The sequence below is a fragment of the Hylaeus anthracinus genome, unplaced genomic scaffold, assembly GCF_026225885.1.
Source record: "Hylaeus anthracinus isolate JK02 unplaced genomic scaffold, UHH_iyHylAnth1.0_haploid 11981, whole genome shotgun sequence".
Lineage (NCBI taxonomy): Eukaryota > Metazoa > Arthropoda > Insecta > Hymenoptera > Colletidae > Hylaeus > Hylaeus anthracinus.
The window spans coordinates 6,029,523-6,055,809 of NW_026534329.1; the positions used below are offsets into that span (position 1 = coordinate 6,029,523).

The 26,287-nt window shown below is 34.9% G+C and overlaps 3 protein-coding genes across 3 annotated transcripts in view; 2 read left to right on the forward strand and 1 right to left on the reverse strand.

The window, feature by feature from the left end:
- LOC128885779 (uncharacterized) overlaps positions 1-26,287 on the reverse strand; it is a 253,435-nt gene that overhangs the window by 200,532 nt on the left and 26,616 nt on the right. The window lies entirely within an intron of this gene.
- Positions 2,855-5,894, forward strand: LOC128885797 (chymotrypsin-2-like). The gene is made up of 7 exons (XM_054140097.1): positions 2,855-2,952; positions 3,188-3,249; positions 3,362-3,456; positions 3,660-3,801; positions 4,009-4,122; positions 4,273-4,422; positions 5,243-5,894. The coding sequence occupies exons 1-7, from the start codon at positions 2,901-2,903 to the stop codon at positions 5,384-5,386; spliced, it is 759 nt and encodes a 252-aa protein (XP_053996072.1). The 5' UTR covers positions 2,855-2,900; the 3' UTR covers positions 5,387-5,894.
- Positions 22,812-25,977, forward strand: LOC128885794 (chymotrypsin-2-like). Its single transcript, XM_054140095.1, has 7 exons — positions 22,812-22,900; positions 23,436-23,509; positions 23,716-23,810; positions 23,890-24,031; positions 24,521-24,634; positions 24,726-24,878; positions 25,579-25,977. Exons 1-7 carry the CDS (start codon positions 22,852-22,854, stop codon positions 25,720-25,722), a joined length of 771 nt encoding a protein of 256 aa, XP_053996070.1. The 5' UTR covers positions 22,812-22,851; the 3' UTR covers positions 25,723-25,977.

The window sequence follows — 26,287 nt, forward strand, 5'->3', positions numbered from 1 at the left end:
ATGCGTTAGAAAGTTTTCGACTTTCAATCTTTTCGAATTTATTTTCTCCGTTTACTGATTCAAGTAACTGATTTCTATATCAAAATGGTTGCAAATAAACGAACGTCGATACTCTGTCAATTTTTGTATAGAAAAATTTCTTTGAACTCTGAAATCAATGAAATGGTGAATATTTTAACGAACTTTAAATTTAAGGGTTGCAATAACCTCTCGAGGACCAAATGTTGTCAGTCTATAAATGACGAACTCTATACTGTTGACTTCCAGACGTTTCGCAGACGAAGGATATTTTACTAGGAGTATAAGTTATCGAGCGAAATAATTATGATTAATTTCAGAAGTGACGAATAGGGGAGGCAGCGGATGGGCGAGACCGATGGAGGGGGTGGTTGCAGTGATTTCATTAAGGCACTGCTTTCCGGTTCTTCACTTTACGCGCACGCATAGCTCAATAAGTTTAATAAGATCCCGAGGCAGTGGCTCGAGTGTGGATACGCGAATGGTAGGGGTTGAGATCAGGCGATTACGGTATTACCTAAACTAATAGTCTACGTAAATTTACTGCCTGATGTTGTTTCAGAGAAATAAAACCATGAAATCAGGAATTATTTATTTTCTTGTTTCTGTTCTGGAGTAACACGAATTTCAGAAAAAAACACATGAAATCAATATGAAGTGAAATAATATTCTTTTGTTAAGAAATTTATATCGTATATTTTGTCAGCAACGAGTAACCAATCAACAAGATTATTTTAAATAGATGCATAAATATCGTGAGAGTTATTTTTGAATATCAGTGAGTGAGGATGAAAAGGTTTGAAAGTTTGAAAGTAACGTCGTCATTCAAAATATGTAATAAATACTTATTAAGTATATATATATTAAATAATCATTATATTATACACAAGAATGTCGTGATATATTCCACCTCCCCACAAATATTTATAAAAAATGATAAACTTCTACTGTATGAAAATTCTCTTTCCTAAAAACTTTCATCCCCCAATTATTTCACGTAACTAAAATAAAACAACGTGTAACTTTGAAACGTTAATACTTAACAACATACTTAAAAAAACACCAACACCAAGAGGAAAGCCACGTTCCACAATATCTGTTTTATTTAAAAAAAAAAAAAAAAAAAAGTGAAATCTTAAAGCCTCTTTGAGAAACGTAACCTCAAGGTCGCAATCTGTTTTTAGAATCTGCTCAAGTTAAGATAATTTGTATATCTGTATTTTGTATATACCTTACATATGGCTCTCCTTTAGACCTTCCCGGTATACAAGAACAGCTTTCCCAAGAGAGCCAATTTCAACCCTTTTTGCCGGTTCAGTGCGTAGCCTCGGTTCGCCTTAGACGCCACAAATCGTTCAATCGTTATCGAACCCCGCAGACCCCGACATTGCTACTTCGATTTCGCCATTTTGCCCACCTGCTTTGTTCATCTTTTATTGCAGTTTTATGAAAACTTCGACATTTCCGAGTTGTTCCTACGAACGTACAACAATGTCGACGCTTTCGACGATAATACAGCTGGACGATAAACATTAACCTCGCTCAAAAGGGGAACACAACATTTACTTCTTCTTTGTGTTTTCTTTAAGCTTAACATTTAAAGAATACCTTTACACAGTTCTCAAATTCTAGTTTTACTTAATTCACGTATTTTTAGTAACGTGGTACGAGAAGGCTTGTATTTCCTATAGAAATTATTATATTTGGTTGAACATTAGCAAAATGGGATTGAGCCGAAAGCTTCGTTGGAGGATCTAATACACAGAGCTACATGCATATCAGTCAATGATAGTCCATTTTTTACTGTGATCTTTCTGCAATCTTTAGTGAATTCCGTAAGTGGAATTCCTTTCCACCCATAATTCTTTCTATCCTATCAGAATTTTTCTTTACAGAAGCCTGTTTGCCAACGTTGATTTTTCTTTTAATCGCTAATTTTAAATGTTGCTGGTTCTTAATACAGGTACTGGTTAGTACCACTAAATTCGATAGAAATCGAAGTAATGATGGCTTATCAATAATTTAGACACTGCAGCTACCCCAAAACCGACCACTTTTTAACATCCTTCTTCAACTGTCCATATTAAGTTTATGTAAAAGTCAAAAAGCTTTAAAATATTTGCAGACGATTACCTCGATCAATCTTGCCTTTGAAAATGATTGCTTCATTAAGAACGCGTCAACGTTTCAGTTCTTTTTTTCTGTCGGTGATGAAATAATTTCCCATCAGGGCACGTAATCGATTAAACTAAAGTGAAGGTGTTGTGCACGCGCAAGTAATTTATCTCATTCCTTTATTTTTTAACGACTGGCAGGCCTGGAGTAAAAACGAAGAAAATGGCCAAGGAAACGTGCTCCGACGCAGAAACTCGTAACTGGTAAAGAACGCCCAAAGCTGCTTTTTATATAACCATCAATTCGATACTTCGGTTATGTTAAAAATATCTGTAATAAATCTATTTAAAAAATGAATTAGATCAAAAATAATCATTTGATTTAAAGATAAGAGTTTAATCATTAATAGATAATTCTCCTTAAGACTTCTCAAGGGGAACGTCAATCTACTCGAAGATATACAGATGAACCAAACATTTAAATTACTCAAAAAAGACACACTTGCACTTTTGCTATCAATCTTCTATTTTATTGATATTTTTACTCCTTGATTCAAATTTAAATAACATCAAAATTTGAGTTTACTTTAAGTTTTTATATGAAATTCAAACAATTTAGTAGCTTATCTTATCTGAGGAGAAACGGAATTATAATCAATGTCTTTATTAACGTATCTAATCTTGCGATGATTGCAATCAGATTAAACCTATAAATGCTACGAAGTAAGTGAATCTGAGTAGTAGACTCGTAAGTGACAACGTCTGAACATGGCGGCACTAACTACTTTCATCCTTTCGGCACTTCTAGCTTTGGCCAACGGTGAGTCTAAATACTACGCGTAGTATTTCTGAGTTCCGTGCCTCAAAAACCAATATTTATTTTCCGTTTACTCTTTTTATATAGCATGTGTCTCATTTCACTCTTGAGAACGAAACAGAATTTATTTTAACTGAAATGAAAAGAAGTATTTCTTATTATGGCTTAATATTTCCTAATTACTAATTTCCTTATTCTCCGTTGCCATAATAATTATTATTTGTCTGTATTATTACAGCTGAATTCGAATCAAGGATCATAGGGGGAATAGTGGCAAAGCCAGGTGAAATTCCTTACCAAGTAAGCGTGAAATATTCTTTTCAAATAATCTTTTTCTCTTGAGAAATAATATCTCGTGTTATTCATTAATTTGAAGAAACAGTTCCGAAGATACTTCAAAATTTGTTTTTAGGTCTCTCTCCAAACTGCGAGTTCCTCGAGACATTTTTGCGGCGGATCAGTTCTTGATAAGTACCACGTTATAACTGCGGCTCACTGTGTAGATGGGTAGGTTGTTTTATATTCTCCCAGTACTATATTTTACTTTAGTATGCAATTTCCTGTGGTCGACAAATCTGTAAGCAATACAAACAAATCTAATTTCTTTTACGAGAATCGTGTTCTATTTAAATTCGGAGTATTGTATTTATAATTGTTATATAAATATAAAGATAAGTCAAACTCGAATAAAATGGCAATATCGTTTACAGCAAACGTGCGCAAGAAATCAAGGTCGTTGCTGGTACGGTCGATTTGACGAAACCTGGATCAAACTATGCTGTGGACAAGATTTCTATGCACGAAAGATACAATAGTTCAGACACGTGGGTGAACGACATCGCTCTGATCAAGGTAGATCATTTGAAATACATTTGAATTCTTTCACCTCGAAATATAAGACGAAATGTATTACAATATTTGGAGAGTAATATAAATTCCTATGAAGGTTCAATTTTAGTAGGAACATTTGCAATGATTTTATTTTGCATGAAAAATAGAAAAGCTTACAATATCTCAGTGCACGTATTACCGTAAATAATGATGTGAAATTTTGCGCAGGTGAAAACTCCGTTCGTGAAATCCACTCTGATATCGTTCGTACCTCTGCCCGATACGAATGAAGTCGTTAAAACTAATGACCCAGCTATAGTCTCTGGATTCGGTTGGCTCTCGGTAAATGTAGCACTAGACTTTACTCCGGTTAAAGCGGTGCACCAATATGCTTATCTAACACCTCGAGCGATACGCTAATAATTCAAGCTTTAACAAATTTTCGTAAAAATTGATAAAAACGTATCGTAACATTGCGCCGTAACGTTGCAGTATCAAGCGGATAGAACGAACCTTTTGCACTGGGTAAACATCACGATTGCGAGCCAGGAATACTGTAGTAAGGTTTGGTCGGATTCGTACCACATTTATAATACACATCTGTGCGGATACGACCCTAATGCTGTACGGGGACATTGCAAAGTAAGTCTCTTTCGTTCAAATCAGTTTAGATGCTATTGAAAATTCAAGTACCTTATATCAAGGGTTTATTCCCATAATTAAAGTACTATTATTATTATTCCATCGATATACAGAACAAGCTGGGATGATTGGTATAACCAAGGATATTTCGCGATTCCTCGTACAAAAATTAATCGAAAATATCGAATGAAGTTTTTCAATGGGGAGTTCCATTTACAAAATAATCGACATCGAAAATTCGTAACACACGCGCCTGACCATTGCACGTTATTTCTACTTGTGTTGATGTTTGAAAATATTGTTAAGAGAATTATCTATTTAAACTGACACTAATGAGACAGAAAATGTCGATATAGAAAGAGAAGAAATGATGCCGTACGCCCATATGTGTATGATGCATCGAAAGTAAGTAGAAACATCGAGTAATGGTCAGACACGACCGTCAAGCGGTGCACAATAGCACCGCGAATATTTAAGATCGATTTGTTCAAAGAGAATACTACTCTTTGACAATTGTATTCTTCATTTTTGAGTTACTTCCCTCAAAGAAATTAAGGGGCGTGCTGCAATGAGAAGGTAGCTTCATTTTTTCAAATTTTCTTCCTTATTGCACGACAAAAAAAGAAATGTTTTAAATCCATGATTATGTTCTAAGCTAAAAGTCATATAAAAATGGAAGTCCCTCTTATTGCACATCCCTCGATTGTTATATGATCCACGAATATTTTGCAATTATGGTATCGTCTGTTTTCTGTCCATTCTGATATCTTTTAACAATTAAACATAGTTTATTTAAAACTAAACCATGCGTTCCATTTAGGGTGATTCCGGCGGTCCATTGATGGTACGTGGAAAACTAGCTGGTCTGGTATCCTTTTCGAGAAATTGTGCCGATGTAGTGTATCCTTCTGTGTACACGCGTGTCAGCGCGTACCTTGATTGGATCAAGAAGCATGCGGTGTAGTGAATCCGTCATCGACTGCGATAAACAACGATCATTGTCACGCGCATTTGTAAAATGCACCATACACGATTTTCTCGTGAATGCATCGGTCGCTGAAATGTCAAAAAGCTCAAAGACAGAGCATTTTAATGTTAAATGGAGAAGCATGTATTTGCCAGTAAAAGCTTTCATGGATCGTAATCTTTTTTATTTCGGTCACGGGTGAAAGAATATCCCGAACGATTGGAGTTGTAGACAAATTGAACCCGTCGATTGCGTTCCGATTGAAAACCGAAATACGATACAACGCAAAGCTTCGGAACTGTTCGATATAACCACTCGACCGAAAGTTTCTGCACAGGAAGTCTTTCGAATAATAATTTTGCACAATCTTTGTATCGACAGATTATACGATTTTTTAAATTTCACAAGCTCATAAATTTTCTACTTCGTTTCAAACTGTACGCACATGTATTTTAATTAAAGTTTCAAAAAAAATACACAGTGTAAATAAATGGTAAAACCATGAGTTTTAATTTACGATCTCTATCATACTATCTAACTTTAAATTTATAGAATATTTGCACAAGCAAAGTGAGGAACCCTGGTATTTTTTCAACAAAATATTTCATTAGTTATAGTTGCAATAGGAATACTTTTAAAGGTTGAAAGGGTCGCTGAATTCAAATTCTACGTGAAAAGCCACCCTCGAGGAAATTTATAACCCTTTTGATCTCAACCCTTCAAAAGTTCACTGACTTCTGTAAAGAAGATAAATATAGTCACAGTATACGCATTGATTGCTCTTGAACCGTACGTTAAACTTTCAGGGGAAATACCAAACGATCATAAAAAAAATACTTTTTTTAGTGAAAATGTTTATTTGAACCGGAATAAAGTCAATTCAGTTTTTTTAACCTTACAACATAAACGAAGTTATCGATTTTGCACAATAATCAATTATTCGTTAATCGAAAAATCAGATTTAAAAATAAACTCAAATTTCATAAGAAACATTAGATCTGTAGGAAGAATTTGATTTAATTAACGATAAAGTTTATCTTAAGTGAAACAAAAACTGAATTTTTCGGATTCCAATAATTAAGTAAATTCCTGTTTTCGCATTCGCAACCTTTGGATCGGTGAACTTTAAATTACAAATTTCGTTTTCCAATAACAACGTCCGGATCATCAAAACAAGAAGAAAATACAGAGAAAATAATAAGTAAAATGAGAAAAAACCTGGAAGGGAGTAAAACTGCTGAAAATATACACGAATATTATTAACGATAGAATGCTAATGAGAAACTAGGACCGAGAGTCAGCTGAACCATAAAGAAGCGTTAACGCGCTGGCACGAGCTCATGAGAAAATACTGTGACTGTAGCATTTTATTTCGCGGAAACAAGTAAAAAAATTATTACCGAGGTCTCGTGCTCTTGCACTTTACGATAGTTCAAAGACAGCAGTAAAATCGTGTTCACGGACCGTGCTCGCTAAAGGAGCCATATCGAACGTATGCTCAACCTGTAGTCGATGATGCAGAGGCAATTTGAAATTCGAATCGCAAACCCGTGAGATTGCACTTGGCGTAGGTTACTTGTCTGGTAGGTAGAAATAACAAATTATTTACATTTCTATGCATTTTGCAAACAAAGCATTGTCTTTAAACAGTCTTTTTATGTATATTTTAGCCATTACGACAGAGAAAGATTCTGATATTCTGGAACTGATATTATTTACACTATGTACGTTCAAAATAATTAAACAATTTTAAAGCGACATATGCTCACGAGTGAATTACTTTTTAATCGATATCCTTAGTTCGAAAATTTTATCAGTATTTATTTACTAAAGAAATCTTAAATACTAATCGACAAAATAATTTCCATCATTTTCTAACACTTTTTGCCAGTGTAAAAGCAGTTGTTCGATTCCCTTTATAAAAAAGTTCTTCGAGTTTTCATTGAAAAACTTTTCCAAGTCGAAGATATTTGAATTACTTTTCGGTCTCCCTATTTCAAATTATTACCTCTGAAGACTTTCTTTTGTTTGTATTAGATTATCCTACGTCCATTAGTGCCTACTTTATCTTGTACATCTGTATACATTTTCCTAAACATTCTATAATGGTTAAAGGTGCCATATCAAAGATACATATACTTTCCTCGTTGTCGATGATGCACTGGCAATTTGAAATTCGAATCGCAGAACCGTAAGATTGCTCTCGGCGATCGTTATTAGTCTGGCAGGCTAGAGATGGGATGCCGGCGGTTCATAAATCGCATCGATAAAATCACAGCATCTATTATTACGTCGAGAATCAAGAAATGCGCGAAATCGAGCCTGGAGGAATTTTACAGTAACATAAAGATGGGAGAAGCGGGTATTCTCGTTTTACGATGTCATTAAAAAGCTGTAAACGGAAAGGAAGATCACCCTCGAACTCGTTATGTTTTGGGAAACTCATTTACAACTAAGCAAATTAAATGAATTCTCGACAGCAAAACTGAATTACGCTTGCTGAAGATGGGTACGATATCTATGGTGTAAACGTGAAAGAAAGTGTTGTATGAAAATAGAACTGAACCATGAAGTTCAAGTTGCAAGACAGAGATTGAATTGTTAGTTGTAAATAGTTATCTACAGAGTGTTTCGTTTATATGGTTCAATATCTATAAAAAAAAAAGAAGCTTTAAAGAAAACATTTTATAAAAATTATTGCATGCCAGATAATGTACGGAAAATATAATTTTGTTGCGAGTAAAGTAGTGAGAACTAAAAAAGCTTCTCACACTAATGAATGTATTACAAATTCAATGATTCCAGACAAAGCCACAAATACGTTAAAAAAGGGAAATCGTTCGAAAATGTTTATTTCCAGGACCGGCGGTTGTCTTTCGCGAGAAATGAGTTCGAAAAACAAACTTCTTCGATGCGTTAATTAAGAAAGTTCTCGGCAAAATACCTATTCCAAGTGCCGGTTATTTAGCGAAAGAAGAACACGATGAAGGAAAGTGAAGGAAAGTACCGGAGGGTGCAACAGGCAGTTGGGTTGTGGCCTATCGCGATGTTTTTCTCCCGCAAATTCGTGCAATTTGTTCTTAACGCAACGCGATGCTAATCCCGAGATAAGCAATTCCGTAATTTCTCCGAGTTAACTTTCAGCGGTGGACTCTCCGCCGCGGCATTAGCCTCTTGGGAGCCATGCGTAATTGTTAACTCGTTGCGCGCATGGGACACTTACTTCTCTTCGTATTTATAAACTCGGTTCAACCGTAATTACATTAGGCACAAGAAATTACGCTCCTGCGTGTTTATTCGACCATTCGCGAATGTCCAATCACGGCGAAAAAAATCAGGCACTAACTTCCAATGTACCTCGAACTCAGGCCAGTCTACAATTTTTATTTGTTTTCATTACTTAACCCTAGTGGAACGTACACAATCAGACTCGTAAGTATTCGCACCTTCTACGTTCATTGAAGAAGTTCATTTCTTTTTTAACATACATATGTTCTCGTGAGTCTCAATTGTAATTTTTCCAATGTCAGCTAGATACGTGTACTGGGATGTGCAGTCAATTCCATAAATATTCGTACCCTTCTATGTCTATTAAAGAAATTTACCTAAATTATATGATAGACGTTATGTTTCAAAGTAAAGTTTATTCGTGTACATATTTATAAGGAAACATGGATTTGGAAACATCAAACCTATCATTTAATTTAGACAAATTTCTTTAATAGTCACAGAGGGTTCGAATAGCATACGTTAACAACAAAAGTTTGATTTACGCCCAACTCTAATTTAAGACAATTAATTTCTAAAAGAGAAACGAAAAGAATTCAAATAAAAAACTGCCCTGTCTGTTTGCGTGAAAATTCAAACTGCACCTACTAAATGACCAATTAGTGTGAGACTTCGTAAACATACTAAATCTTTATGATAATTTTTCACAATTCTATTATATGTACATATATACACTAGTATATATATACAATAACAAGAAATGTACACTATATATTTATTTCACTAACATATATTTATGTAAATGTAATCCAAACTTCCTAAACCTTGTTCTTTAATAGATTCAACGTCTCCACAGTTTCGTATAAACGCCAAAAAGTAACAGTTGTCCCAAAATGGCGTCACAAATTTTTAAACCCTTATACCTAATAAAGGAGCCCTAAAAAATATGGATCATATATAACTTTCGTTTCTGGAGCACGCTAGTATATTCTATAATGGGTGAAACTTGAAAGCTCGAGAAAACTAACTTCGCGTCTTAAAGTTTTCATTACTTAAATTGCTAAGTTTAAGATCGGTTCGAGATGGTATTATGGTGCAAAGATGAACACGCCCTGATATCAGCTGCGACGTTCAAGAGATGGAAGTGCGCAGTTATTCCGAACAAGTATTAACAAGCATTCTAACTTTTTTAATGAATTAAAATTGTGTAAATATATCTTATAAATTTGTTCAATGTTTTCACAATATTTCTGATGATAAAGTAGATGAAAACTGATAAAGCAGATAAATACTCCTATGAATTTAGACTATTTTTACCTAATTTCGGACGTTACAACGTATAATAATATTGATAAAATGAAATATATGAGCTAAAGGAAGAGCAGATACTCTTTCTTTAGCGATTAAAAATGTAAAAGATGTAGTGGCCTAAGGCTTTCGTTTGGTACTGTAAATCGTGAGTATTCCTAGTCAGCTCGAAATACAATGATTTAACTGTTGACTTGGCGTTTGATATACAGTCTTTGACATACGGTCTTTGACCTCGGAGATCCGTTATGCAACGTCAAGCTGCAACTGCTTCTGCGTAAGACCTTTGAGGTTCTGCATGTTGTTGGAGCACGACACGTGAATTGGTTATTTGCGAAGTTTCAGATTTGAAGTGGGACACGAGAACTGCATATGTATATAGTACGTTCCTCACCGATGGTTCTGCGAGTTATGAATTTCCAAACGTAATCTGAGAAACATATATCCGGAGTTCGAAGATTGCTGTCGCGCGAAATACGTTAATAACGTAATATTCTAAATGATGATTTTCAGTCGAGAAATCTGAGCAGTTAATAAACTCTTTTGAAACATAAACAACTTGATTTTGCACCGTAAAATCGTAATATCACCTTTTTCCATAGTTTTAATTGGTGGAGATCCCCCTCTAAAACCAAAGGAAATGTAATGCCAAGCAATAAACATCCTAGCATCGAAGCTCACACATTTTTCAGAGGTGTGCTTGAAACTGAGAAAGCGAATTATTCCAACCACATATGGTTTTAATCATCAATCGACCCGAAACTTTTCATCTCGAACCTCGCGACGCAAAGGAAAAGGTACCTTCTTTATAGCGAGATTCCCGAAGCTTTCGAGATCTTGAATACGTAAAAATATATGAAGTTCCGAAGGGTTTCAAACTCGTCAAAGTGTGATGGGTCTGTGTGGACTTGTAGGAACCGTTTTCACGTACATATGTATGTGTCTATCAAAGGAATTTTCATTTTTCTCCATTTATGGCTACGTTTCATTGAAAGCTGGTTTCTCTTGCTAAACTTCTCCCATCAAAGGTGTGCACTTGAACGTTCCTTCTAATCCTTGCTCATTTTTCAAACGTGTACAGAGTGAGTCACCTAAAATATATATTTTTCATTTTGTCGCAATGTAACTTTGCTCTTATCGTAATATAAAGTGTCAAAAATTTGAAAAATTTAACCTTTTTCCCGAGAAATCCAAAAATTTTGCAACAGACGAATTTTAATATTTTGTCTTGTATTTTTTTCGTAAATTTGAAATGACCTATATATACCGCAAAATATTCGAGAATAAACAACCTTTCGCATTCATTATTTAATTCCATAAACTAAAACTACTCGAGTCACCACCACATATTACAGATCGAGCTGATAGTATCGAGTAAACTAAAATTAAATTTCTTAATTTATAATGTCTGCTCTCGATTAATCGATTTCTAGTATTTATAACAGGTAAGAATTGACCTGTTTCGGGAAAAATCTTTGCACCGTCGTCAGCATCTGTAAGAGCTCAGAAGTGGTTGGACCTACGCCAACATCAGGGCCGATGCACTTTCGCATCTGTCCCAGTATATCGATCGGTAGGTCATCCCATCAGTGAACCCTCCAAGGTAACGCTAATGGTCAATTGCTCGCAGGTATTTTGTGTAATTTCCTCCTCCGGAATTACGCCATCACACCGATGATTTAAACACCATTCCACATGCGCAATTATCTTTATCAGCGTAACACATATTAATGTTTCACGTGTGTATTATCATTTTTTTTTTTGGTACATTAGAGCACAAATATATCGAGACACGTTGTTATTAACGTAAGACCGAAACGTTGTATAAATATAAATATAACAAAGGTATTCTTGCTATAATTTACCGAAAAGAGAAAATCATACAATCTCACGAACTATTGTAATCTTAAGAATAAACTAACAAATAATCATTTGTTCAAATGAATACTGTGTATTTGAAAATAATTTTGCATCTATATTCGTAACAATTACGTATATATTATCAATAAGGTAGGAATTATATGCGCTTCTTTTATTCAACAGATTTTGGTTTATTTTGTGTATATTTAAATGACACATTTTCGTTTAATTTTACAGAATAATAAACTGGTCTACAAAATGCACCTCTGTAAATATCAAACTTGTAAAGTATTGAATACGAACTGACCTCTTTTCTTCGTCATTATTTACTTCGCCGTTTCAACTGTAAATATAACAGACTTAAAACTCCCGCGGACACAATTGTAGACAAAGCAACTTTAACTAAAATCATAATTCGTCCCAGCAACTAATAACAAAACTATGAATAAACCGCGTGCCTCAGGATATCCATCATGGTTCGACGTCGATGTTTTCCCATGTTTTACAACTCCAACGTTTCAGATAGTTCGCGAGGTCCTGCAGGGTTGCGAAACTTTGCGAAGCCTTAAGGTAACTCCCAGACTTATGAAAGCTTCGTACAGCCTGTATGTATTCGAAAGTGGCGAAAGATGTTTTGTATTTCGTATACAGCCTGTACACCGCTCAGAGTTTCCCCGACAAGAATTTCTCTAACAAGGGAAAGATACCGAAAAAGTTTAAGCAACTATGCCCGGGCTTTCTGTATCAGTTAATTCGAGCGAACGAACTAGCCGCGGTTGCTTTAAATTTTTAAAGTCGACGAGGCGTTCGCTGTACCACCAGCGAGTTTCTCTCCAGCCGGAACGAAATCGACGCGAAATGATTCACGAAAGTGCAGAGAAAGAATAGGACTGTTCACCGACGATTCGTTGGTTGGCTTGCGCCATAAGAGAAACGATGGCCACGCCATTATCAGCACGTATGAGCCTTTCAAAGTGCCTGGATCATCGCCAAGTCCACCACAAATGCACTTCCCCCGACTGTCCTTTGCGATTTGTCATTCTATCACTCGAATCCAATCCAATCCATTGCGTTTAGGTATTACGGGAATTGCCTTACGTATGTGTTTCCATGTTGGTTTCCCACAACGTTCAAATTTCTTAATAAAATTGCACGAAATACTACGGAAAGACCGTCGATGTTTAAGATTATGTACAGTCAGTCCCGTAAGTATTCGGGTTGAGTTTAAGAAAAAGACATCAATAAATATTAAAAATCTACTCAGACAGTATTTCCGTGTAGACAGTATGTACATTAACAGTATTGAATATTGCAACCCCCATCAAAAACTATCCCAAACCTTATCAGACAGTATTTCCGTGTAGACAGTATGTACATTAACACTTTATCTACCGGGCTATCCAGAAGCAGACTTTAATTCAAAAAAGAATTTTCTACAGTAGCATATGCCAATCTAGGCTGACAATAATTCCTCCATACTGTTACTAGCTACATTGAAAGCCAAGTCTGTTACCAAGCACTGAACATTGTAAGTAGACAACCATCAACATAGTAAATAAATTCAAATAACTAAATACTGCAATTAAAAAGCCTATAAATAGGCTCCCGGTAAATAAAGTGTTAATATTCCTATAATATTGGTATTCAATATTGCTGCCACCATCAAAAATTACCGCAAATTTATTTAGACAGTACACACATTAACGATATTCAATATTGCTGCCCCTATCAAAAGCTACCCCAAACCTTCTCAGACAGTAGATTTCGGTCCTGATGCTATAATGTTCCTCCACGTACAAAAAAAAACACTTTTTGAACCATTTCAGTTTTTGACCCTTGGGTAAAGAGAGCAGTTAAGAATCAAAATGGCCGTAATTGTAATCGCCAAGTCAAGATCTATCTGAAAAAACCAATTAGCTATAATCGTCATTATAATTATTAGGTTCTGGAACTGAAATCATGCAAATTATTAACTGAAGGAATTTAAATTCTCCTCCAATGTCTGGACGTCATTACCGACGTTACTACGTGTCATTACTGCGAAGAGATTCGTAAAAATAAAATAAATGAAAAAGCTGAGAACTTGAAAGAAATTTTACAGACACAACACTGAATAGATGAAAACGTTTTCCGCAAGTTTGCATGTAATGCAAAACGTTTACGAAATTTCCGCCGCGCGCTGTACTTGACAGGTCGACACGGAAACTTTAGAGAAGTCATAAGTCTTGGAGTGCATTTCCTAACTATCTCGACAACATAAATAAAGACAACACTTGTATACTGCCGTGTCAGCATCATTCCTAATAGCAAGGATAATTAGCAAACTTGTGATATTATTTAATTATACTCGAAAACGAATCTGCCGAATGAATCTATTTTGAATCCTCTTCAAGAACATCTTTGTGTAATATAAACTTAAAAAGTGAAAAAAAGAACGAATTAAAAACAAGAAATTAGAAATTCTTTACAACTTATATGAATTATAAAATCATACAAAGAGTTCATAAAGCTTGTCAAGACTCTTATCATGACAAATATATTTCCAAAAAACAAGCTATTGTTACTTTAATAGCTATTTAAATTGCTTCAAACTTATACGTAAAATATGTAATACAAACGCGTTAATACTGTGCATCACGTTTTAAGCATTCACTGTAGCAACAAATCATTTGAACAAATGCAAACAAAGGTACGCAATATTTGTCACCACCTGCAAACAGATACGTCACCGTTACACGTTCCAGAACGAATAAATTTTTCCGCGCGAGTCGCAATATACAAACGCGCAGCGGCCATTAATACATTTCACTTTAAAATGACAATTCAAAATGTCGCCGCGTTTCGTTGCGTTTCTATGAAACTTTTATCACGCTATGTTTAATACAAATCTCCATAATAATGGATTCCGGTGTACGTCGAGCTGCGTTTAATGGACGTCACGGTATTTCGTGTTTTTGACTGGTTGCAAAAGAAAGAATAATGCCCAACGCAACGCCGGAAAATTATCCGTGGCACATAAAATATTCGGTAAAATATTACGTAACAAAGTGTTTACTTGACTAGATATTATTATTTCAATCGGAAAATAAATTCTCGAACGAAATAAAAGTCCTCCGTGGTGCGTGGATCCGTGTTATTAAACAATTAATTTCGTTCTATTCGAGTGTAAAATATAGAATATAAAATATAAAATACCGCAAGCGATACTCTCGGATGGAAATTATATTTTTCGTACACGCTCACCGCGCTAATCGAAAATAACACGTGTCCCATTAACTCTTTTCAATTTCGGTGACATTGGATTTTACGAGCTCATCCGGTATCAAACACAATACCTGCGAATCGAGAGTTCGGTCATCAATCGTCCCTTTGATTCTGCCCTTGTGTTTGCACAAACTGGTTCAAATCCATCGTTATACAGATATCCGCGACGCTTTGCGAAATCGGTTAACCGCCCTCGAATATACATTCTGACAGCTCTTTTGGCAAAGCCCTGATACTCGGTCTGTCTATATGTATTTATCATTCTCTGTGCCGGGAGATTGAATCTGTAATGGCATTGCCACTTCAGATTCGTTTCATCGGTTTGCACGTCGCGCTGGCACGGAACAGACACGGAAAATAGAAGTTTCCAGCGAATCACCCGTTGGACGAACACGGATCTGATATTTACCGAACGTGAAATATAATGAAAAAGGACATCCCCCGTGGTAACACGCTGTAATTTTAAAGATTATACGAGTCGTGGTAAAATTGTGACACCATCGAATATTTTAGGGACATTCGAAAATGTACAATCAAACTTATTTATATTATATTATATATTGATAGTTCATAGTTGATAGTTCAACGTTGGAATAAATAATGCGGCAATAACAAGCACTTTTGCTCAATTGGAAACACAATTATATATAATTGTATATCTAACAATGTACACAATATGGATCAATTGTTTGCGTAACGGAATATAGCAGTGATATATTATTACTCATTATTATTTTTAATTGCTATTGTAATTACTATATAAATTGCTCCACATTAATAAATGTCGATAGATTGTTGTGCAAGCAAAATTATACTAAAGTCTAGTCATACTCAGTGAATGATTGAACTTCTTGTCTAAAAAAAGAGCAAACCTTTCGCCATTTTTAACTCTTTGTATTACGGTTATGTCGCATTCGCACACGTTCCGCTATTGTACAGCAACCTATATTCGTTCACGTTCAATAAACCGCTTGTTACAGCTCCACATCGTCGTGATGTCTGGACAAACTTTTGTTTCATGGAAGGAAAGTTACGCTGCGCGCAATATGAGATAGAAGAACTCAGCTTGCTATAAGTATCAACGTCTGAAAAGAGGCGAACCAGTTAATTTTGAATAGTATCGGTAATAATTGTTCAAATTTGTTTTCACATAAATTACTCACGTCATTATTAATTTTAATGATTTTACGTCTAAAGAGACAATGAAATAAATGCACAAAGCTACATAAAGTGTAGCTTCGCAAAACGAGACTACTTGCAATTTTTTTTTTAGGCAGATTTCTTTAATAGACATAGAAGGTATGAATATTTATGGGACTGACTGTATATTGAGAAATGGATGTAATTGCAAATTCAAAACATAAAATGTTTTCCTTAGTTATCCATACGTGCTCAAAAAGATTTACACATCTGCTTGCACAGACAAACTAACACGCGAGCTATTCTAATTAACAATAACTAGACTACGTTATCTCGATTGCCAATCTGGTTCTGATTTATCTAGTCTGCCACTGTTCCCACCAAGCCATTTAACCAAAGTCCAGGAGAAATCGTCAGAGTTAGATTGGAATTCTACTATCATAATTACATTGAGATAAGAATGTAATTGAAAACCATTATTTTATATCAACGAACGTTTTCAATGAAAGAAATCAGTTTCTGAATCATGACACGCAGTTCGCGACATTTGCGCGAGAGGACAGAGAACATTTTGCAGCTTATGTGAATTATTGATCTATAGAGAACTTGGGACGTATATCCACGTCAAATGCTCGTAAATCGCGATCCCGACCTTAATAACGTTAGAAGATTACTTTCTATATCTTTGCGAAGTCCATATACAACATATATCGACTCCGACTCCCGATAACAGGCTTTCTGGTGAATTTCAGCTCTTATTTTTCACGTAGCGTCACTAAATTGTTCTACCCTAGCCCGATCGTTATTTCAAGCTCGAGAAGAAACAGTCCGAACACTCCCCTCGTACTCTTTCCCTGCACGGTAATGTATCCGACTCTGAGCAAACGGCAAAAATTCAAAATAGCAAACAACATTGAAAACATTCGAATTTTCGATAAGCAACGTGTGGCGAACGATAATCATTTCGTAAAATTTGGTGACATTTTGCATTCCACTGGCACCGCGACGACATACAGTCAGTGTAATAAGTATTCGCACAGGAACAAATTCAAAATAAAACTTCATATATTTGTTTTATTAATAAATTTTAGAGGAAGAAATAATTAACCAAAATATTTAATCCTATCCTCTTATTTCTTTTCTTATTAATTTTATTTTAAATTGGATGCTGTACGAATACTTCTTACACTGACTATACGTAATGTAAATGAATAATTCTCAAACATCGCTCTCCGTATTGCGTTCGCTCGTTTTTGAGTAAACCGAATATTAAAGGATTAAAAACTATTCATAGCTTTCTCAAAGACTGTAATATAAGAATTGTATGGAAATAAATTGTAATTATCACAACTATTGTATGCTGTATAAGCCATTTATGGTTTGAAGCAATAAAATAAATAAACGAATAGTTTTCAAACAGATGTGTCTATCAAAAATTTATTTTGGTTACTGGATTAACCAAACTGTCACTCAACAAATAAAGGATAACGGCAGACAGCAAGTTCACGAAGTAAAAGAATCAATGAAGAATCCGGTTAAGCAGACACTACTATTTCAAATGCTTCAATTTCCCCTATCTTCGTTAATTAAATGTTTACGTTGCTAGTGCATTTTGTTTCAAGAAATGTATGAAGATAATTTTGGGGAAATTTTTGAGATATATCTCTCGGCAGCGCGGTGCTCGCGCGAAATGCGCCGCTTTTCCACCTTTATCCGTTCCTTGCATTAAACTTGAAAGTAAACGGACACTTAATACGATCAATCTAAATGCAATTACGGCCCCTCCGACGCTAGATTTAGGAAGGATAATACCGCCGGTTGAAAAAGGATAGGAGGTCAGGTAGTGCAGTAAGGATCAATACGCCATCCTCTCGAGGCTCACGTGTTGCTCCCGTTTCCGGTGCCACCCGGCGAACGGAGAAAAGATCAACGAGCTGTTTCAACGATCATTGCTAATCACCAATCCCCACCGCTATCCTTAAGAAGAGAAACCACATTAGCAGGCAAAAGTGTTTTTCGTGATATTCTTTCTATAGAGAAGGATTTATGTAATTTTAATTTTGAGAATATTTTAGGTATGTTTTCAGATATATTTAATAATTTTTTCAATTCATTTCACACATAAATCTTTGAGATACCACCTGTTCCCTATAATAGTACATTTTCTCCTGAGGCTGTGGATTATTCTCAATAATTGCAATAATTACGTCTATCGAAATGTTTGGCGACGTGAAAATTCGGAAACTGTGAAACTTTGCAGAAACGTGGGTCGAGTGATAAGATAATAAAACTGTCTTTTTCTTCGGCACTGAAGCGATCAAGATGTGAAAACACCCTTTCGAGCGATTGTAAGCTATTATATTATTTCGAGTATCTAAAAAACGGTAAGTGTTGTTAAAAAGAAAGTTTCGTTCAAAGTGTTCGTTAATGTTTTTGAGTATTTAATTTTAGTCGAAAAACTTTGATATCCTACGATGCCTGACGAAACAATTTCGAAAGTAGAATAAATTAGAAATATTTTGATTTGGAAAGTGTATTTGATTCATTACTTGGAAAATATATTAATTGATTTTAAGGCCTATATATCGCGGATGCTATCTCTATGGTGACGCTCTGAAATAAAATTTCGACGAATAAGGTTGGCATTAGCTGTTATGGATATTTTAAGATCTTAACGGAGTGAAATGTGGTTGAAACAGACATGGAATTAATGGAAATGTACCGGTTAATATTTTCGCCTGAATTATGGCGTACAATGTACAGATGGGTCGCGTTGTTAATTAAATAACCGTACGTGTACTCGGTCGTAATATGGATGGAAACGTTTGCAGAAATGATTAATAGTTTCTATTGTTAATAATAGGATTAGTTTAATATTTGCTTGCAAGTACAATACTATAGATCAAACGAATCATAAACAGTATTATACTCTATAAATATGTAACTGTATAAAAAGTGTGTAGAGATGCTCGTACATTTTTAATTAATATATTAATCAAGATTAATTTGTTCCCTTTCGTTAGAACGGATTATTTATAAAATGCTATATTTTATATATTTTTTAGTTATTGCCTACCAATTATTTTTGACCAAAGAATTGTTTGCTCTTGACAAGGATTATTCGTTATTTGTCCAAAGATTACTAAATGAAAAATATGTAATTTATTCTTACTACGAAAAAACATATTAATCAAACTTGCAATGGTCTTAAGAATTACGGCGGAAGTTAGCAGCTGAAAATTAATTTGGACACCTAACGTTACACATCAACAATTTGACATTCAAAAATTTAAATAATCTAAAATCTGGTTGCATTCGACACGTCGCACACGTCGCAACGCCCAAAGTAATTAGAATAACGGTTATACGCATTTAACGTGGTACATATTGCGTGTTTTCGTCGAGTGAATCACACGATAACGCAACCCGAGAAAGAGGCCTACCTTCAAGGATCCACGTCTGCTTAAAACGCCACTTTTCGTTGCGGTTTCCATGAAAATCCAAGCCTTCTGCCAAGGAAAGAAAACTGCGCCCTCGAATAATTCACACGAACTCTCCGCTCGAGAGTCCTCGTTTTCCACGGACAACCTTTGAATCGTTCATTCGGTCTGCGTTTTTCCAGAATTCGATATTTTAAGAGCACCCACTTCGGAACGATTCAAAAGTCAAGGGTAAGAACGAAATAAGAAGTTGGATCTGAGAACCTATTAATTCCGTGAGGTGCATTAATAAATTTAACGAAGTTTGGAGAGCTCTCCTAGTGGCTGACTGATACCGAACAGTAGGAGTATTTCTGATGATAAAAATATATATATACGTTGAATTGAGTAACCTCTTCCTTTTTCGAAGTCGGTGAAAAATTTGTAATCGTGAATAAATAAACTGTCGAAATGTTGAAATTTTTTACTTCGTGAAAGAAGTAACTTTGAAAGAAACATGATTAAAGTTTTAGGTTTACTATGTGTGTACCTCTGAGGCGCAGGCAGATATGTAGCTGTAAAACCATTATTGCATCGAATTTCGACCTGGGACTTTTGCAACTACGTTGTTAAGGATCTAGAGGATTCATTTATGCGATGAAACAATCGATTTCAGAGAAAATCGATTTTCGAAGTTCAGAAGTGTGGAAAAAATCGTAGCTTACGACTCAGAACGTAACCTTGAACGAGATTTTAGGGGAATAATTACTTAATGTCGATCGAATAATGATGTATTTAAAATCACAGTCGACGATAACCCGGGAAGCGATTAGAGCGTCTGGGGAAGATTAAATCGTAGAGTCTCGATAGCGAGGCGTGACATCGGTGATTCTGTAAGTTTAAGATCACACGTACTTACAAGTAGCTCACGTTAGAACCAAAGCTTCGAAATTGAAATTTCTAAAATGAATATTTAAAATTAAAAAAGTTATATGAAAAACGAATAAAAGAAAAGATTGTCCCACCTGGTATTAATATTACTCACTGAACAATAAAGAAACTAACAACACGCTCGTTTCTAACATGGTCTTGCATATGACTCGAGCAAAAACACAGAAACTCGATCAGAGTTAGTTAGAGACTATAATGAATATTTAAAATTAAAAAAGTGATATGAAAATCGAGTAAAGGAAAAGATTGTCCCACCTGGTATTAATATTACTCACTGAACAATAAAGAAACTAACAACACACTCGTTTCTATCATGGTCTTGCATATGACTCGAGCAAAAACACAGAAACTCGATCAGAGTTAGTTAGAGAATATAAATAAGTTACAAGAGGATCATATAAATACCATATTAATTAATAACACAAGCACTCTGTCCATTAATGTACCACACTTGGGCGGACTTAATTGTAAGAATTGCGCAGTTGGGTACACCTACAAGATAATATTAATCTGTATCTTGCGAAACGAATTTATTTACGTCAATTTCGAAACTATTGAACTCATTCAAGCGCACGATATTTGTGACTAATGATATCGCAAGACGGAAATTGAAATAAGTGATTCAAGTGGTCAGCGTTAATTAAAGTAAATGTAGAATTGCTTTTGTTATTTACAATAGAATACTTTTATTTTCGAATATCAAAATAATTAATTACGAAGCAATTATGGGTTGAATACTTCAACTTCGATGTTCGCAAGTAACAACGACCAAGATAAATCATTTTTCAGTGTAGCCACTATCACTACTGTAAACTATATTCCCTTATCGTATCAATATTTACACAACTACTACGTATCAAATGAGATAAGATCTCACGAGACGGGAAAATCCGAAGCCATACGTCACGAAATGTGTGATCAATAAATAATATACCTAAATACGTCGGATGCGTTAGGCAACGTTTCTTAACCCTTTATTTACTGACGGGACTAATAAGTACCGTCAATTTTCTCATGGTATATTAATTTAAACGCTTTGAAATCTATCGCGACTTTCAAGTCCACTTCTATGAAGTTCGTTTTTAATCGTTGGATGCCAACACAAGCTTCTTTTCTTTTGGAAGCTCAATGGAGACAACTCTATAAGATGATATAAAACCAAAATGGAGGCCTACATTTTAAAAACATTTGAAAAATTCCGTAAACAATCGGTTAAAGGAATATTTAAGAATGCAAATAAGAATTAGAAACTGTGTTCCGTATAAGAGGCTTTAGAAAATTATTCTTTCTATATTTCAATGTACAACATTGTCAACAGTGTCTTGTATCACTTGAGTTAATCGATAGCAACTAATAATATAGATATCACAAGTATTAACACATCCATCTACAATTCTTCTGTAAATTCCCACAACTCTATAATAACATTCTTATATTTATATTATTCTTAATAATAATAACTACGCAGCAGAGTTAATAGAAAACAAATTATGACCGATGAACTTTAGCATTAAAAAAGAAAGAAGCAATGTCTCGACACTTCGACGTAAGCAATTAGCAGAGATAGTACGTTAATGAACATTCCTTGTCCAATTTCTTCATATCAGCTCCTGAACTCATTAAATCTTGTTTTTAATCACCTTTCATAATTGAACACGACGTTTTATTAATTGAACAAGAAGCATTCTTAAAACGCCGAAGCATAATAATTGCAATTAAATTTACGTGACGCGCATAATATTATAAACTACAAATTTATAAACAACAGATGACAATTTGTAAACATCAATGTAAATCATATACAACAATGCATTTTGACAATTTAACAAGTAATATGTTGAGGCACTAAGATGATATAAAAATTGCTAAATTAAACTGACATCACTCACGTATTACTGTGCACTGCAAATATACAATTGAAACACGCAAAGTTAAAAGAACTATTATCTCAAAAGATTGTGGATTCCATACAAAGCTGAAAGAACGTTTACTCAGTTCCACGATACATTTGGATGTATTGTGTAAACAGCAGCGGATGGAAACAAGGAAACAGTCCCCACTGACTCACTTATCAGCGATCGTCAGAAATATTTATCACGAAAATAATTAATCGCGGCAATCTGGATCAATCACGAAATCAGAGTGTTGGCACATTACCGATTGCAGATCTATCTAATCTCGAACGATGAGAAATCAAAGCCTTTGCAGTTTTGAAAGACTCATTCCGAGGGTATAAAATATGATCGCCTATGAGATTTCGTCACAGTGCTCAGCAACGATTCACGCGAAACCATGTTGCTGGTAACGTTAGGAGTTTTCGCCCTCTTCTCCCTTTCTAATGGTACGTAACTCTGATTTTCGATCGATTTGCATTCCATTAATCATTCATAATCATTCATAACGTTCAATCCGATACGTCTGATAATAAGGATTAAGGGATCAAGCGTTGAATCGCGACTAAGCCTCGTCGGTATTTTTAATTGAATGCAGATCTTGAGCCAGATAAATTATAATTAAATGATTAGGAAAGCTGTCAAAAATGATTCATCGTAAATTATTTCCATTGATTCTTAGTAACTTAAAGATCAGTGCTATAGATTTAATGTTATCATCTCACGAGCACAGTGTGGATTAATAATTATTAGATTAAGAAACTACTTTGTTAGTATTTAAGTAAAAATTCCAATGTATATTACAAAAAGTTCTTCATCGGTCCCTTTAAACAATCGTTACGTTCCTGCTGAGCTTGCTTTTCCCCAACAATTTGCATCGTTGAAAGCTAATAAATAAAACAAGCACTGTCAGCTGCATAATGAGCAACGGTGCATCCACAATCACCGAGTACTAATTATTGTGTACTGTTATTATTTACACAGCTGGGCTGCTGGGAAGGTTTGATCCTAGGATCGTGAACGGGGAGAACGCGAAACCAGGAGAAATCCCGTATCAAGTGAGTATGGTATTATTAATAAAAATATCTTCAGAATACAACAAACGAAGGTCTCAAGGAGACTTCTAAGAGATACCGTTGTTTATTGTGTGTATATTTTAAAAAAGCAACTGATACTGTGTTCCATAATGCATACATAAAAGTCTTTGTTAAGGAAACGTTATCGAATTATTAAAATATTCACGAATTATTATAATAATTCACAGGTGTCCCTTCAAAACAAAGATAGCTCGTTCCACTTCTGCGGTGGATCTGTCCTCAATAAAAATTATGTCATCACTGCTGCTCACTGCTCCGTTGGGTAAATACGATTCAATATTTTGAACATTTTGAGCTTTCGTAAAAGACCGACTTACTATGCAAGAATTTATTTTCTACAGCAAACAAGCCGAGTCAATCAAAGTTGTCGCTGGTACGATAAATTTATCGAAGCCCGCTTCCGAGCATAATGTTGTGAAAATCATTGTTCACGAGAAGTACAACGAGACAGACTCTTGGAAGAACGACATCGCGTTGCTCAAGGTAATTAAATATTAATTGACGATCAGTGGTGAAACAAACATGTTTCCTTTACGCATCGATGAAAAAAGATACGAATAATAGTGATCCATGTAAAGGGAAAAACAGAACACTGAACTCATTGCATAGTAGTTTTTTGGTAAAGTTCAATTTTTTATTTTGATTCACCTATACTTCAGTGATTCTCGATTAGAAACGTTTGTAAGTCTGCGGTTGATATAAATCTAACGCAAGGGTACATGAGACAAGGTAAATAAAAAGTAAATTAGGCATATTTGGTAATACAATGGAAAAAAATGAAAGAGAATCTGCTAAATTCATACTGTTTAATCTTCGAGTACGGTAGAACACCTGTAGACGTCCTGAAAGTATGTGTAACGAATGTGATTATGCGATTTTCGCAAATGACGTGCTCCGAATCTCGTCATATCAAAGCTGTAGAGTTAAATACCATGAAATATATTTTTTAATTTCCCTATTTTCTCATTACAGGTCGACAAACCATTCTCAACATCGAAACAGATTTCCTTCGTCACTCTTCCAACAGAAAATGAGAATATCACTGCCAATCAACTGGCGACAGTCTCTGGATGGGGCAGATTATGGGTAAGTAGAAAAATCCCAAATAATACGTAATTCATTTAATCTCCTTCAAAAGTACTTTTTCCAAATTTTAATGCACTCGGTGTGATTACAGCAAGGTGGACCTACAACCATTTACCTGCAACGCGTGAACATTTTGATCGCGAACCAACAATACTGCAAATACATGTATGAAAATCATGGTTTGAATATCTACGACTCGCAGATTTGTGCGTACGATCCAACCGTGGAAAAAGGATCTTGCAACGTAAGTTTCGCACAATTAGCCTAAATTGTTCGTTCATATTCGCATATAAAAACTCTTTCAATGACAAATACGTATAGATAAGCTTGTCAATAATATGTATATACAGATTACAGGATGATAATTTTGCAGTTTCAGGCAAGTCTTCATTACATTTCGACTCTTTGTTTTAGAGTTATTGTCATTAGTTATCATTTAAAAGTCACTAATATAAGGACAACCGTAATGTGTACAGAGTGTCCCAGAAGATGAGACAATTCTGAACCACAATTTCCTTTGCAACAATGTTGGATGGTGCTTCGTGTTTTAATTATTATTGGCTGTGATTGGTCGGTGGTTTCTCGTTAATAATTCAAAACCGAAGCACGAACCAACGTTTTTGCAAAGGAAATTGTGGTTCAGAATCGTCTCAGCTACCCCTATGTTCGGTTCTTTACTTCTAGGACACCCTGTATAGATTCATTATAATGAACATTAGGTTGAGATCTTAGAAGGCTATAATAATTCAATGTAACAAAATGTCGAATTAATATTTTCACATAAATTATAGGTATAAACGAATGAAAAGGCACAGAATTAATTTGTACACCTAATCATTTAACTCCTAGTCTATTTGAAGTACAATTACATAGCAACCAAAGAGATTCACATCTGTGCTTTCACTTGAATTAACGTGTGCACATGAAACTTGATGTTTTTGCAGGGTGACTCTGGCGGTCCGTTGACCGTGAATGGAAAACTCGTTGGTCTTGTTTCTTGGGCCATGGGTTGCGCCCTTACCGATTACCCCACTGTCTACACCCGCGTATCAGCCCACCTTGATTGGATCAAGGCACATGCAGTGTAAATCTGCCGAATGGAATGCGAAATAAAAATGAAAAGCGATAAGAGTACGAGACAGGACTGATGTTTTAACAGGAGCGAAATAATTTTAACATCTTTGTAATAAAAATGAAGTTTGTACTGTATAGCTTAACTGCAAATAATGATGTTTAATCTATTTATTACGTCACACGAAGCATTTACAAAATAAAACATAATTCAGTGTTCTGTAACATTATCTCTGTGAATCTATTATTGTAATAAATTATATTTCTTCTAATTTAAGTTTAATCTGTAATACCCGATTACCAAAAGTATATTTACAGCTCATGTAAAAGTTAAGTGGAAGTTCTATGATCGTTAATGATTTCAAAGATTTGTCAAATTTTACTATTTGAATGTTGTCGTTGTCGTATCGTTGTGTTATCAATGGAAGCATGCAATCATATAAGGAAACGATGTTAGCTTATTGATAATTTACTTGATAATAAAAAAGAAGTATATCTTCTGTTTACCGATGTCCATAATGTATTTGCTTATCTAATATATTCTTCCTTTAATAAATAACACAACTGTTACGTAATAATTAT

Bases quoted from the DNA above. Each gene is read 5' to 3' on its own strand.
- LOC128885794 (XM_054140095.1), top strand. From the start codon at position 22,852: ATGTTGCTGGTAACGTTAGGAGTTTTCGCCCTCTTCTCCCTTTCTAAT. The intron at 23,510-23,715 runs GTGAGTATGGTA...AATAATTCACAG, and splicing joins CAGGAGAAATCCCGTATCAA to GTGTCCCTTCAAAACAAAGA. The intron at 24,635-24,725 runs GTAAGTAGAAAA...GTGTGATTACAG, and splicing joins CTGGATGGGGCAGATTATGG to CAAGGTGGACCTACAACCAT.
- LOC128885797 (XM_054140097.1), top strand. From the start codon at position 2,901: ATGGCGGCACTAACTACTTTCATCCTTTCGGCACTTCTAGCTTTGGCC. The intron at 2,953-3,187 runs GTGAGTCTAAAT...GTATTATTACAG, and splicing joins ACTTCTAGCTTTGGCCAACG to CTGAATTCGAATCAAGGATC. The intron at 4,123-4,272 runs GTAAATGTAGCA...GTAACGTTGCAG, and splicing joins CTGGATTCGGTTGGCTCTCG to TATCAAGCGGATAGAACGAA.